The sequence below is a fragment of the Pinus tabuliformis genome, chromosome 9 (assembly GCF_031772625.1).
Source record: "Pinus tabuliformis cultivar Carrire ecotype Pingquan chromosome 9, CPIR1, whole genome shotgun sequence".
Lineage (NCBI taxonomy): Eukaryota > Viridiplantae > Streptophyta > Pinopsida > Pinales > Pinaceae > Pinus > Pinus tabuliformis.
Window position 1 is genome coordinate 1,082,530,983 of NC_142307.1, and position 14,798 is coordinate 1,082,545,780.

At 33.5% G+C, this 14,798-nt stretch overlaps 1 protein-coding gene across 3 annotated transcripts in view; it reads right to left on the bottom strand.

Moving 5' to 3' along the window:
- Nucleotides 1–11,771: 11,771 nt before the first annotated feature.
- LOC149152472 (uncharacterized) overlaps nt 11,772–14,798 on the bottom strand; it is a 116,317-nt gene continuing 113,290 nt past the window's right edge. Inside the window, exons 2-3 of one of the 3 annotated variants that reach the window (XM_089440015.1) lie at nt 12,799–12,975; nt 11,772–12,354 (exon numbers count right to left, since the gene is read on the bottom strand). In XM_089440015.1, coding sequence (XP_089296141.1) covers nt 12,902–12,975 — 74 coding nt within the window. In that variant the 3' untranslated portion in view covers nt 11,772–12,354; nt 12,799–12,901. Of the gene's footprint in view, nt 12,355–12,580; nt 12,976–14,798 lie in introns of all 3 variants that reach the window. The other 2 variants (XM_089440014.1, XM_089440013.1) reach the window with 2 other exon arrangements.

Sequence of the window (14,798 nt, forward strand, 5' to 3'; positions counted from 1 at the left end):
TAAGCTCATTGTCTTCCAACACTTCCTCCATATTTTCCTTCCAAGCAATATAGTTCCAACTACCCTCAAGGGCATATTCGAGTCTCAATCCGTAGAACGACATCTTGCTAGCTCCAGAGTATGATACCGCAAATTCTATTTCCCCTGCAAAAGATAAACTCATATTCTCCTCTTCTATAATGATTTCAGCTATGATACCATGCAGAAATCCCTTGTAGATTCAAACTACAGATTATAATATGTTAAAACAATTGACTTGAATTTACTCTATTCATCAGCGAAAACAATAAACGATCAATGAAATCACAAAGTATAAAATAGTAAGAATTCAATCACACATAACACAGTAATTTTCTGGGGAAATCCGCAACTAAAAACCCCTGCTATATGTATATTGCATTCATCAGAAAATATGAGAAGATTACAATGTTTTTCTCAAGCCTGAGCAACCTTTGCACTATCTCAATCTATCTCACTGCTTCCTAGACAAGCTCAAGCCAATACTTAGCCAAATTTGTTGCCTGCCAAGCTCTTATTTCCTTGCACAATTTCCTAGGGAATTAGCCCATATTTAATTGGGAAATTCCACAAATATGAATTGTGCAATCCTCATAGGCCTTCCTCTGATTTCATGCACCACCTGTACAATTCGGATGATTATACAATTGATAGTACATTGTCCCTGAACTCCAATCTCAACTGGGTCTTTCTCTGATCTGACATGCATGAGTTAATTATGAGTGAATCTTTAGTTTACTGGTTGATCAGTGTTGGTTACACCCCACTACTGGATCTCCCACTAATTCCTCCATCAGTTAGAACTAGTTTAACTGAATTTAACTCAGTTAAACTGAATTAAATAATTACAACTCAAAATAAACTCAATCAGGGCTCCTAAAAAGTAGGAGACACTCTACATGACTCTAGTTAGACCCTCAACTCAAATTAACTAAGCCAACTAAGTCAAATTAACTTAGTTAACTATTACAAGTTGTCATGAGATGTGGAATTACAATTTAATTCAAGGACAAAATTAAATTAGGATTTTCTTGTTGCATTTTCAACACCCCAAACTGATTCAAGAAAATCCCATGATGCCTAATCAAACCCAACCATTGAATACAGACACTCAATAACCATTACCATGAATTAACTTTAGTTGAAAAAGAAATCATGATTGATTCGTACTGACCAATGAATGCTCCCTTACTTGAAACTCCACCACCATATCCTTCCAGTATTTCCCATGAATTGTCTAGGAAATTTATATTTATTATGTGTTGCTTATTAGGGTATAATCATGATCAATATATTGATGAATTATTAGATTCCACTTTAAGTTAGTATCTTGAAATTTTCGTTAATTTCCAATTATCTCAATATAGCCTGACCAAGTATTTTAGGTATCGATCCCTTTTAATATATTTGTTCCTCTATTTTCAAGTTGAAATTTTTTCTAATCTGCATCTAAAGCTTCAAGATGAGAGAGGAAATCCAAATGTTTTTATCTACCAGACTGATATAGTCAGAAAACAACCTCGGAATTTAATGTTATTTGATTATATCAATAAATTCATGTTAATTATATACTCTGTGATGTTTGAAGAATCTCATCATGGAGTTTTTTTTGGGATAAAGAAGATTCCTCAACTCAGTCTAAACATTAAAGTTAAAAATTGGTATTTATTTAGGGATTCTACAAAGATCAGAGTATATGGTTGTGCGCTTCCACCTTACCAACTCCCAACTTTTAGGACCATGAGGATGTTTTATCTAGAATACATCAGAGAAAGTGTAAGTTTATATAACCTGCATTTTATTTCCAAGAAGCATCAAGCTATGTTTAAATTGAAAAAGGAGTGGGTCCATTCCCCTTTAAAACCAAAGTTGCTCTCTAGGAGTTGGAGGAATTAATCAGACAAACGATTTTTTCTCACGGAGAAGTTTGGCCTTATGATCTTTGTAAAATTATATCAGATAGAAGGACTAAAAAATATTTTGCACGCCAACCAAATATTGAAATAGTGGCCAACAAGGACACTTGGGTAATAATACAAACCCAAAGCATATAGTATAATTTAGAGGTTTGAAAAATCATCTCAGCCACTTGTTTTAGAAACATCTCAATCAAAGGAAAAGTGTCTAAAGAGAACTTATACACAGAGCCTCTAAACATTTTTGAAACAGAGGAAGAAGATCAGCAATCTGGAAAAATGAAAAGGATAGAAGAAGGAGAACCAGAAGTGTTAGTACAAATAATAGAGGAAGCAACATCAAACAAGCTTGCTTTCAATTGGGAAATTATACAAACAACATATGTAGGTCAAGAACATCAATCAGGGATGTCACTTTTAGGCTTAGGAAGGAAGGACAATATATATTCACAGCTCATGGAAATCAAGAATAAAAATATTAAAATTAAACAGGACTCATACTCAGAACTCAGAACTTTGAAAGTAGGGCTTAGGTTCATCTCAAACCAAGTTACTATCTTCCATGGAATATGAAAAGATACAATTAACTCTGGGTGTATTAGAGCCAAAATATCTAGTAATCAGAACAAGAAAAGATTACAAGCAAACAAAGCATACAATATATCTAAAGAAAATACACTTGGTCGATCAAATGGACTTCCACAAGAAAACTAGTGAAATGATCTTTAGAAGCCTTATAAACACTACATTGAATGTATCTGAAGTATAAAATATGGTTTCAAAGGTCACTAATCAATTGACACATAAGAAAATTGCTACTAGAACTAAGCATATGAAGATAGATGAATTGGAGCAATTGATTGTCAAGTTGGTGGAGAACCCAAAAGATAAAAACTCAATACAAGCCCTAATTAAATCAAGAGACACATGTATTCAATTATTGAGAAAAATTTGAAAATTCCTAACATAGAGCATGTGCAAACACCTGAGTAGGAGGCAATACATAAAGAAAAAGAACAGTTTTTTATAGCAATTATTGAGTTAAAATAAACATATGAGAAACAAATTGTAAATTATGAGAATCAAATTGAAATTTTATCAAAGGAAAATGGCATATTTGTCAAGCATCCTCTTCAGCACCTGTAGACCATCTAAGAACTTCGCTGAAACAGTGTATGCTTTGAGGTTAAAGGATGTGGATATTGAAAATCTCAGAAGAATGATTAATATTTTGAAGGAATAGCTAGATGACAGAAATGTTACCATAAACATTGATCAAGATTTAAAATCCGCACTCCAACAGGAAAAGTAGTAGCTAGAGAATCAATTAGTAGGTACAAAAGCCTTGACTTAAGCATGGCATATTATATGGGCAAAGATTGTTACTAAAATTCTAGGCATGTAGAATTCATTTAGTGATTTGGGATGAATCGGATTTGGTTTATACTACAGAAGAATCTATCCAATAGACGCAAAATGAATTGGGGAACAAATGACGAATAGATAAAAAAACGTTAAATTTATAAATTCCAGAAACTCGGAGCAATTGCATGCTTTGGGAGTTCAAGACATAACTTCAATAGTAATGGAAACTAGTAGCCCTGACCAAAAGAAATGTACTTCAGAAAGCCCAAGATAAATGCATAATAATGAAAATTAATGTAGATGCATTTGCTAATAAATTTAATTCTCTAGTGGAAATGGGTCTTCCATCTTGCTAGTATGTGAATCAGAGTTTAATATATTTGGATGCATATATAGAAATGTTGTTGAGGGAAAGGAATCAAGTGGATAAGTTTGCACACATAGCAAGAGTTATGAAAGGACAAACTATAGTGGACAAGCTAATTGATGATTTTTACCTCCTCTATCAAGTAAAAAATATTTGCTCAATTGTTCCCAATTACCAAAAATATACTGAGTAGGGTGTCACCTACAGGAAATTATCAGCGTTTCATCATCCAGCTACAGTGGATTGGAACAAGTTGTCAAACTTTGAATTGTGAAGCTTCCAAGAGCACATCGAAGAAATATGGTTGGATTAGACAACTTACAATTTATTTTTTCAAATTGTTGAAACCACTTTTTTATTTTATAGAGTAGTTCCTAAAAACTTGCATCTACAATGAATATTTGTTGTATCCATTTTGTATAAATGTAAGAAAATGACTTGGAATAAGGGTGGGGTTTTGGAGAAGTCAAATTGTATTATATTTTTGTGAAAGTTTGTGGACAATATCTTTTGAAATGATCAATCATAATAGATTCCCCTTTCAGATATTTGTAACATGTACTTTTGCTTTGTGTTAAGTTATTTCTTATGAATCACAGTCTTTGCATCCATAAAATATTCAAAGTTATATGAATCTCTTTGAAACACTAACGTTGAGTATCAATTTTCCCTTAGATCAATTGCAACATCTTATTAATTAAAGAGATTTATGTTAGATTCAATCTATTTCTATCATACCTCTTCTCAATGAGCTTGTATGTTGAGTATTTCATGTATTTATCGTCTATTAAAGTGTATGATTAATGAAATATTTTTCAGTGTCTTCTTCATTGAGAGATTGGAGCATTTGTTTAATGTTTCAGGTCTTTTAATTCATATCTCTTATTCTGCAATCCATTCCTTTATATATATTAATGTTTGTTTTAGTTGAAAGGTAGCATGTTGATTAGTTTATCAAAAACCTATTGTCCCTCAGCTCTAAGATTAAATACAATCTGTATTCAGTGATTTGTTAAAAACAAAGCTCGATGCCTTGGCATAGTTCCCTAGCTAGAAATTGTCTCAAGGAACAACATCAAAGTGGCTTCATTGCCAGGAATCGAAGTGACCAAGATATTTTTCCCCGGGACAACAGCAATTACCATTCCTTGCTAGTCACCAAGGAATAGGTTGGCTAAATTTTTCACCTAGCAAACTCTGTTGTATAATCTTAGTACCTCATAGAAAGTTCACAATGAGTAATCATAACCCAAAGGAAATCCCTATATCATCAAAACTAGAAAATTTGATTTATCAAAGGAATCTAAGGGCAAGATAGGAAGTTACTTCTTCGGGTGCTTCTCAAGAATTTATTTAATTTCTTGAATATTCGGGAGATAAACCTCAAATCCAACCTCCAGAATTATCACCTAAAATTGTTGGTCTCCATGAAAAAGGGGTTTCTTTACAAACTACTATTCTTGTTGAGAAACTTGAAATGCTAGAAGAGTTATCCCCTATTGATATTGAAGTTAAACCATTTGTAATTAAAACTAGAGAACTCATTTTACTTGTCTCATTCCATTCCCCTTACTTTCCCTAAGAAAGATAAGGAGCTAAAATTTCATATCAATTATCTTGCAACTGAAGCATAGCAAGCCTTACAGCGACAGAAAAATCTACAACAACAAACTTTACAACAACATCAAATGCTTGGAGTAGCAAACATAGTATCTTTAAAATATGCCCCATTACAATTACCCCAAAACTTGCACAATTTTTCAGAAGGTTATTTAAAACATTTGAGCAACTTTAAGGGAGAAGGTGAAGTAATTGTTGAAGAACATTTAGCAATTTTTATTAATTTTGTTGAGAGCATGAATATAGGAGCTAAATATGTGTATACCAAGTTATTTGTTCAATCCCTTAAAGGAGAGGTAGGAAAGTGATTTAGAAAATTAGATGCTAATACAATTCCTTCATGGGAGGTTTTTTAACAAACTTCTATAAGGAAATGGGGTGAAAAGAGGGACCATTTGTACTATCTTACAAAATTTTGGGCTATTAAAAGCTAGAGTGAGGAGTTGGTCCTTAATTGCACTGAAATATTTACCAAGTTGTAGCATGAATCATGTAGATATTAAACCATCTCCTCCAACTGCAAAGGTTACATTTGCAGCTGCCTTTGATTCATATTTTGCTTCAATGATTAGAGAGAAGATCCACAATACTCTCAAGAATGCAATATGATGCCATAAAACTAGAAGCCAATATGGTTGCTTCTAGTAAAATCAAAGCGAAAGCAGACCCTCAAGAAAAGAATACTCTGTCCTTCAAGAGTAATCAAAGATGAGAAGAATAGAAGATAGATGAGATGACAAGATGATCATGAAGCTCTCAAACAAAATAGCTAGAATGGAGTTAGAAAGAAGAAAGCCTCCAAGACAAGGTCAGGAACCAGCAAACAGAAATCCAAATCATTTTGGGAGACCCTTTAATCCACAAATATTACAAAGTGACAGGAGAAATCTTGAACAACCTATTCAAACCCCGTTGGTCATTAATGATCAAATTGAAGCTAATCTTGCGCAACTGGAGGAAGAAATAAATTGTTTTGAAGGCCAATATTCCTAGATTTCTATTACACAAGATGAGTATGACCACTCAGCTTTCACATATCAAAAGGAAAAGTTGCTAGAAGATATTGATCCAAATTTATCTCCTCAATATAAAGTTTTCTTTGATTTTCTTCAAGTTGAGCTGCATAAAAAGTATGATTTAAGGCTTACACCAAATTTAATTAAAAGAATTGATCCAACGAAGAAAAGTATAGCAAATATTGTCAATCAAAGTAAAAGTAAAGAAAAAGGCGAAGGGCCTTCATCTTCAAAACTCACTAGCAATGGAGTAGAAATAATGAGCAGATAACGATAGAAAAATCTACAATCCATTTCATCTTAGAAAAAGAGTTAAAGAGTAAAAATTCCTATCCCCTTAATGGAATTTGCTAGAAATATAGTTTACCAACAATAGATGGCCAAAGTAATCCAACCTTCAATGGCAGCTACTCAACAAGATACGCTTAATTTGCAAAATGGAAAACTTATTGTTATCTTTAGGCCACATGTGGAGGAATGTTCTGATGTTGTGGCTCCATTCTATGTTACATTGAATATCCATAACTTTCTACTCCACAATCATATCCTAGACTCTGGAACTTCTCACAATTTAATTCCAAAATATATAACAAAGAAGTTATATTTGCATATTACTAAGTCATACCATGATTTGTCATCTTTTGTTTCTAAAAAGGTCAAGTGTATTGGTATGATAAAATATTTGGTCATACCATTAGCCCAAATTCCTTCCAACAACATGGTAATGGATGTGATAGTTGCAGGCATACCAGAAAAAATTGGGATGTTGTCAAGGTCATGGGGTGCGAAATTGGGAGGATATCTTCAATTAGACATCACTGATGCTACAATTCCTATTTTTGGGGGAGAAAGTATGAGATTATATAGGGAGGAAAAGTCACATACATAGTGATGCAAAGCATCCTAGCAATTTTCCTATATGTACTATAGAGCAAGATTTGGTTTATATTTGATCTGTAAATAGTTAAGTCGATTCATCTACTATTGTAGATAGATTTGTTGGTGGTAATGACTCTTCAACAAATGTAGTGTGCAAGTTATACTTTGATGGACCCTCTACTAAAAAAGGCTCAAGAGCAAGGATCATGATAATCTCTCCTTTAAAGAAAACCATTACTCTCTCTTTTAAACTAGAATTTGAAGTTACAAGTAGTGTAGCTAAGTATGAAGCATTAATCTTGGGATTAGAAGCTCAAGATTCTAAATCTTTGTTGTTTTTTGATATTTACAATTAGTGATAGGTAATGTAAGAAATCTCTATCAAACAAAGCATCCAAGGCTTAGACCTTACAAGATTGAAGTTTGGGATATGGTAGAAATTTTATTTCAGTCTTATATTAATACGATCCCAAGAGAAGAAAACTATATGCAAGATTCTTTGGCAGTGTTAGCAAGTCTTTTGAGGATGATCAACAAATTAAAAGGTTCCTAGGAATCTTAAATATTGTGGTTGATGCTCTTTTTCACTAATATTTCTCTATCTGTGCACAATGGTAATGATATCTAAATTTGCATTGTCGTATGCACCCATACATGGATGAAAAATAAGTTAGTTATTTTAAATGGGCTCCACCTACAGATTTAGGGATCAAGTCTAAGCCTCATCAAAGAGCTATTAACTACATATCCCATTGTCAGACACAACTTTTAAGAAACTAATTGACAAACATAGTCCAAGACTAAGAAATTATTGTGTTCATCATGCATTGCAAATATTGAAGTGTAAGTGTTATAGTTTCATCTTTTAGTGCTAGGATTTTCCACCTATAGAATGTTCGTGATATATTGGCATGTTTGTCCTTTGTGCCATCTTTATCATTCAATATAGTATTTGTCTTTATGTTTTGTCCTAATTTTGTCTATCCTTTTGTCAAGGTATTTTAATTGATTTCAGTAAATCATATAATTAATAGCAAAGTGAAAAGAGGTTGCTAGGTTAAAGTGGCCCTTGATATGCTCTAGAATAGATCTTGTAACACATACGCAATTAGAAGTATGTTGACCTAGTTGGTGGCCAATGTGGACAGATAAGTTATTAAGGAAATAGTCTGGGTAAGGGCATGTCCCACTTGGCTATACATAAAGATAGGTGAAGCAGAAAACATTATCTTACATGCACTTAGTAGTTGATTGCTCAACTATAGATATTATACATGATGTAGGTGGACTTAATTAGTAGAACCGTGGCATCACCTATAATATAACTTAATTAGGTGACTATGTATGGAACAAGCATCATCTCTCTCTAGGGGTCAATTTTTTTTTCATAAAAAGAAGGGCATTGATTGTTCAACATTAATTCAACATTGTTTTAGTCTCATATGTTAAACTAGCATCGACGTTGAATCAGCATAGGCATTAGTTTTGGGACATTAAGTTGACATTACCTGTGGTCTCATATATCAAACTCACATTGAAGGTTCAAAATAAACATTGGTTAAATTTCACTTAGCAAAGACTCACTAGAGCACTCTTGATCTACCATACGACACATTAGAAAAAGTCGGTGTGTAGTGTGCCACATGGACAGTGCCACATCATCAAAACACCATGTGGCATTTAATTGACATTAACTAGAGCCCTCTTAATCCACCATATGGCACATCAGAAAAAGTTGACGTGTAATGTGCCACTATCAAGTGCCACAACAACAAAGCCCCAACAGGGCACATTTCCATCAACATTTTGCTAACATGGCACATACCACTTGGCAAATCAATAATGATATCACATATATCATTATAGCATCGAATATGCATTGACTGAACATCTCCCTAGCATTAATAAACCAACATCGCTTCTAAATGTTTAACTACCATGGAACTCCATGCTAATTCGACGTGTCTAATGTCAATTACATGTCCATAGTGTTGATTAACCAACAAACATGGATATAAAATAAATACTCTTAATGTGGACACCGTCAAGCCATCAATGTACATTCAAGATGATAAATGTCAAATATTTGACACCACTAGCTCAATTACCTAACCAACATTCAAGGTAGTCATGTTCGATTCGTAGTCGCCATTTGTAACATTGTTTCACATCAAAAAATGACCCCAATTGTAGCAGTGGGCCACTGCACTAACCTCCACTGCTATCTTGTATGGTTTGTTTATACAGATCTAGTCTTTTCTCACTCCTCCCTAGGCAGCATTAGAGAAGGGCTCTATCCCCTTTGCGTTTTCTAACTTTATATGCATGCCAACCAAAGCTTTTAAGCTCCTAGCAAAATTGGTTACAAAGAGAATGAAAATAGATGGGAATGGCCTTGCCTCCCATTCCATGAATAAAAAAAAGAGTGATTTTATGCCATCGAATGTTGAGTCTAGAGTTCCACTAAGAAAAACCCTACTATTCCTCGATAATCCCTTTATTAGGAAAAAATTAATGGAGTTTTTTCCACTAAAAAAAAGCAATGGACGCGGAGTCTAGAGTTCCACTAAGAAAAACCCTACTATTCCTTGACAATCCCTTTATTAGGAAAAATTTAATGGAGTTTTTTCCACTAAAAAAAAGCATTGGACGCTTGGATACATATCCACCAATGCTTGATTATCCAAGGGAATGTCAACCACTTCTAATGTGGCAAAAGATTCTTTTTCTCCTCCTATAACTCAACACAAATTGAGATGAGGTGTTTTTAGAAGAGGTATTTGGTTTATGGGGACAATGAACTCTACCCTTCACCATTAAACTCATTCCAACCATTATTTTAGTGGTAGATTAAACTTCCCTTTCTTCCCTTCCTTTTATGGGACAAAGGAACTTCTAAAACAATAAAAATATGTCAAGAAAATAACTTGATAAATCTAAAGCTAAATCTAAAATTTATATATGCATGATATGTATTGAAGTTAATGCATCAAAAGACTTCTAGATGAGACTAAAAACTAGTTGAAAGACTAGATCCATGTGTAAATAACTGTGTTTCACTCTCCAAAATGAGTACCCGGATAGATTGAACAAGTAGAATCCTCTGCCACATATAACAAATTAAAACTATTGCTTGTCACAATAAAGTAAAAAGAGATATATAACGTTTACTTCCAACTAAGATATAAACATGATACTATCATAGATTGCTAATCAAACAGTTCCTCGCCATTAAATTGATCGTATTCTCCGAAAGGTTCTCATTATCTTACTTTTGTATGAAAGGTTGTCATAATCTTGTTTTCCAAGAAAAAGGGCACCGCGTAATGTATTTTGAACCCGATGAGGATTAAAATCATAAATAGCTGAAACTGATCTTATCTTGAGAAGTCATAAATTACAAAAGTTTGACACAATAACAAATGAATCTGAGTCTCACAATCAGCCGGATATAAATAGAATAAAAAAAGGCATAGTTAGTGAAAAAAAGGATATAAATAGCATAGAAAAACACTAATAGGAATCCATAGGACATCAAGCTAAACCAACATTAAGAGAGCCAAGCAGAATCAGAAACGTATTAAACAGAGAGTCAGCAAATCAAACGACTTATAAGGCCATTACCCTAAATTTAGGGTAAATATGCCATCAACGAAGACAACAACAAACAAAAAGGGAAAATCTAATTAACAAGCTGAAAAGCTCATATAACTTAACTGTGGTGAGACAAAATAAGCACAACCTACAGAACAAAATTAGATATGTCAATGATAAAAGCAACCCCGTTGAAGGAAATGTCCTACATTTACGCAATAGAGGAAAGTGAAAGATGAACAGATAAACTAACAGCGTAGCTAGCTATTACAACAATATGAGGAAGATTCTCCCTGGTTGAACGGAAAACAGAGTGCAGATAAATAAATGAGATTAGAAAGATTTATAACTTTCTTCAGTCTAGGAAAGCTTTAGATAACACACCGTAAAATATGGTCCAATTAGATATTAAATAATTCCACTTCAGTTATGGGGGTACGTAAGAATATCAACGCTGAAATCCCATGACGAATATATATATATATAAGACCCAAAGATGAGAATAATAATGTAATTATTGAAGTATAATATTTGGAACTCAGTAACATCTAAAATAATTGCGAAGGAAACAAATTATATCCCGAATAGGGGTTAAAAACATTATGGACTACTTGCTGGAATCTCTCATGCTTTGCCAAATTAATAATTTGATGTGTAACAACATTGTTATGTCGTGAAGGTCAATTTTCTTTTGGACTATTCCAGTGTTACAACATTGCAGTCGGGTAACAGGATCAACCATGATATAAAGTACTTATATTCCTGGCAATCCAAAGTCAGATATCATTACCATTGTGCAGTGTGCACAGAGAGAAATATCATTGAAAAAGAGCATCAAACACAACCTTTAAGATTCCTAGAAAATCACAACGCCGAAAATCATTTCCTGCAACATCCGAATGAATTATTATGAATGTGCCACCCAATGGTTATGTGGTTTCATCAAGGGATACTAATATGCATTAATCCAAATCATGGAAACAACAGGAAGCATGCTAACACAACAAACAGGATTACAATTACAAATAGCTCGATGTCACAAGCATCAAAACAACGGAAGAGAATGGTTTATAATCAGTATATACTCAGATAGGGAGACATCCAAACAAATGTCGAATTTCATTGAAGTTTACTGGACGGTGACCAGCAGATGCATATTGATCCGGATTCTGCACTAAACAGCATGGTAGTAGCAGCAACACTAATCAAAAATGAGATTAAGGAAGAACATCCATCTCCATAAATGTAGCAGATATTCCAAAAGGAAGCACCCAAGAATGCTCTCCTTTTACTGGGATAAATTTCTACATAAGATTGAGAATATGACAAAAAACAAGAATCTAAGGTATTGTGGACCATTGCACTCATTCTATGTTAAAATATGGTGAAAGTTGTCAGGTTTTCTGGAGGTGAGCCAACCATGTTGAGAAATATCATCAGAATAAAGTAGGGCATGCCTCGAGTTGATGATCTCCAACACATTAATTACCCATAGAATTCACTTAACCATAACCGAAATCCAATGTTCCTCTAATGTTGCGTAGCATTCGAAAAGAAGCATTAATATAACCTTGAAGACCTGCATACCATTATACCATATAAGTAAGATTCATCCAAAAATACACACTATTCAGAAAGAAATATATGGAAAGTTCAAAAATTTACAGTTATGGAAGGGGAGAACAATGCTAAATAACAGAGATAACTCTCAGGATAACCCATTTTTTGACTGATAACTAAACAGTTAAGAAAATCCACAAATCCCTAAATATAGTAGAATTAACTAGCCTAATTACAGAACTCACCCAATCTACAATAAGTTAACAGTAGAAGAATAGATTGATCAATTGAAGCAACCACTTTAGTTTTATGTGAATAGCTTGATACATTAAGGATGGGTACGTTTCAACGTTTCCTGCTATATAACACAATCAATGTCTCAAAAGAATCAAGAAGGCCTATAAGAGGACTAGCCCAATCTAAACAGCTAAGAAATCATCGATAAAAAGATGTAATCAATAACCCAAGCATTGTTCTTCATGCTCTGAAAGCCGCATGTCAATCATGCCACCCATGTGCCACACTTGTCTGGCCACAATCTCCCGTGTTAATGTGCCCAAGATGCTTTAACGTTCGCTGTGATTACTCAAATTTCCCTGGAACGGTGCTCTGATCCTCCCAGATGCCAACGAATCTAGCCCTGGTACCATATAAAATATGCACACACAAGATTACAGAGTTGCAAGATTACAGAGTTGCAGAGAAAAGAGAGAATCGTATATATTCAGTGTAGATCAGATATAAATGTCATGTCTCGCGAGAGACAGACAATGGTGGCAACCAACATTACATAATTCGAAAAGTACATGTATCACACTTTATTAAGCTCTTAAATCACTTTATTTAACTCTTAACTTGAAGTACTATGCTATTTAAATAAAGTACATTATAATCATTAGACCAAATACACTCACAGGACCCCCGATTAATGATAATTACGCCTAATTAATCTATTTGATAGATATTTTCCCTACTTTCCTCAAACAACAAAGACGTCATCTCAGTTTCAGGTACAAAGAAGAGTGCACAGTTAATTAGGTTATCTAAAATTTTCCGTAGTTCCTGCTTACTCAAAATACTGACACTCCCTACGATTAATGACAGTTGATTTGAAATTAGCAGAGCCAAATATTGGATAATCTTGTCACAAAGATGGAGCTTTTCTATAGAATAAAGGAGAGAGCAAAATCCATTTTTATCTAACTATACCTCACGCTGTGAATGAGGCCAGAACTGCTTAAGAATATGGAGCACAGTCACGTTCGATATAGAAGCTTAACAATGACAAGGTACATGATCTATACGAATTCGGAATCACAATTTTATATAAAGAAAATTGAAAAGTAGTGGACTGCATAGGCCATTGTTGGAAACAATAAAGAGCGAATCTCCGAGGACTAATTTTAATAGTTATTTAAATTGGTGTCCAAATCAGGCGGTGAAGATGCCTTGGCTAATTTAAGGACTATCGTGATATATATATATATATATATATATATATATATTTTGTATGGAAAATATTTGACTATAAGAAGGCAAGAACGATAGCTATAATATTTAACCAGGTGGTAGCAAAAGAACAAAGACTCCTCATTGCAGATAGATATAAATTTAAAATTTTGATTAATACGTGGGAAGGTGTTTGGACAATGATATCACAAGTCAAGATATTCTCATGCTAATGTTAAATGAATTTGAAAGGGCCTTATGGGCCATTATTGGAAACAATAAAGAGAGAATCTCTGAGGACTAATTTTAATAGTTATTTAAATTGGTGTCCAAATCAGGCGGTGTAGAAGCATTGGCTAATTTAAGGACTATCGTGATATATATATATATATATATATATATTTAAAATTTTGATTAATACGTGGGAAGGTGTTTGGACAATGATATCACAAGTCAAGATATTCTCATGCTAATGTTAAAAGAATTTGAAAGGCCTTATGGGCCATTATTGCAAACAATAAAGAGAGAATCTCTGAGGACTAATTTTAATAGTTATTTAAATTGGTGTCCAAATCAGGCGGTGTAGAAGCATTGGCTAATTTAAGGACTATCGTGATATATATATATATATATATATATATATATATATATATATATATATTGTATGATAAATATTTGACTATAAGAAGGCAAGAACGATAGCTATAATATTTAACCAGGTGGTAGCAAAAGAACAAAGACTCCTCATTGCAAATAGATATAAATTTAAAATTTTGATTAATACATGGGAAGGTGTTTGGACAATGATATCACAAGTCAAGATATTCTCATGCTAATGTTAAATGAATTTGAAAGGCCTTATAAATGGATAAATGGAACTTCATTAACTTATCCAGAATTTGTTTCAATTTAGACCCCATTTTATTCGACTTTATCTCATCCAGGAGGATCTTGTTAGTGCAGCATGAGTGGAGTCTTCAGTGGTTCAAAGTCGAAGTGATCTTCAAATGATCA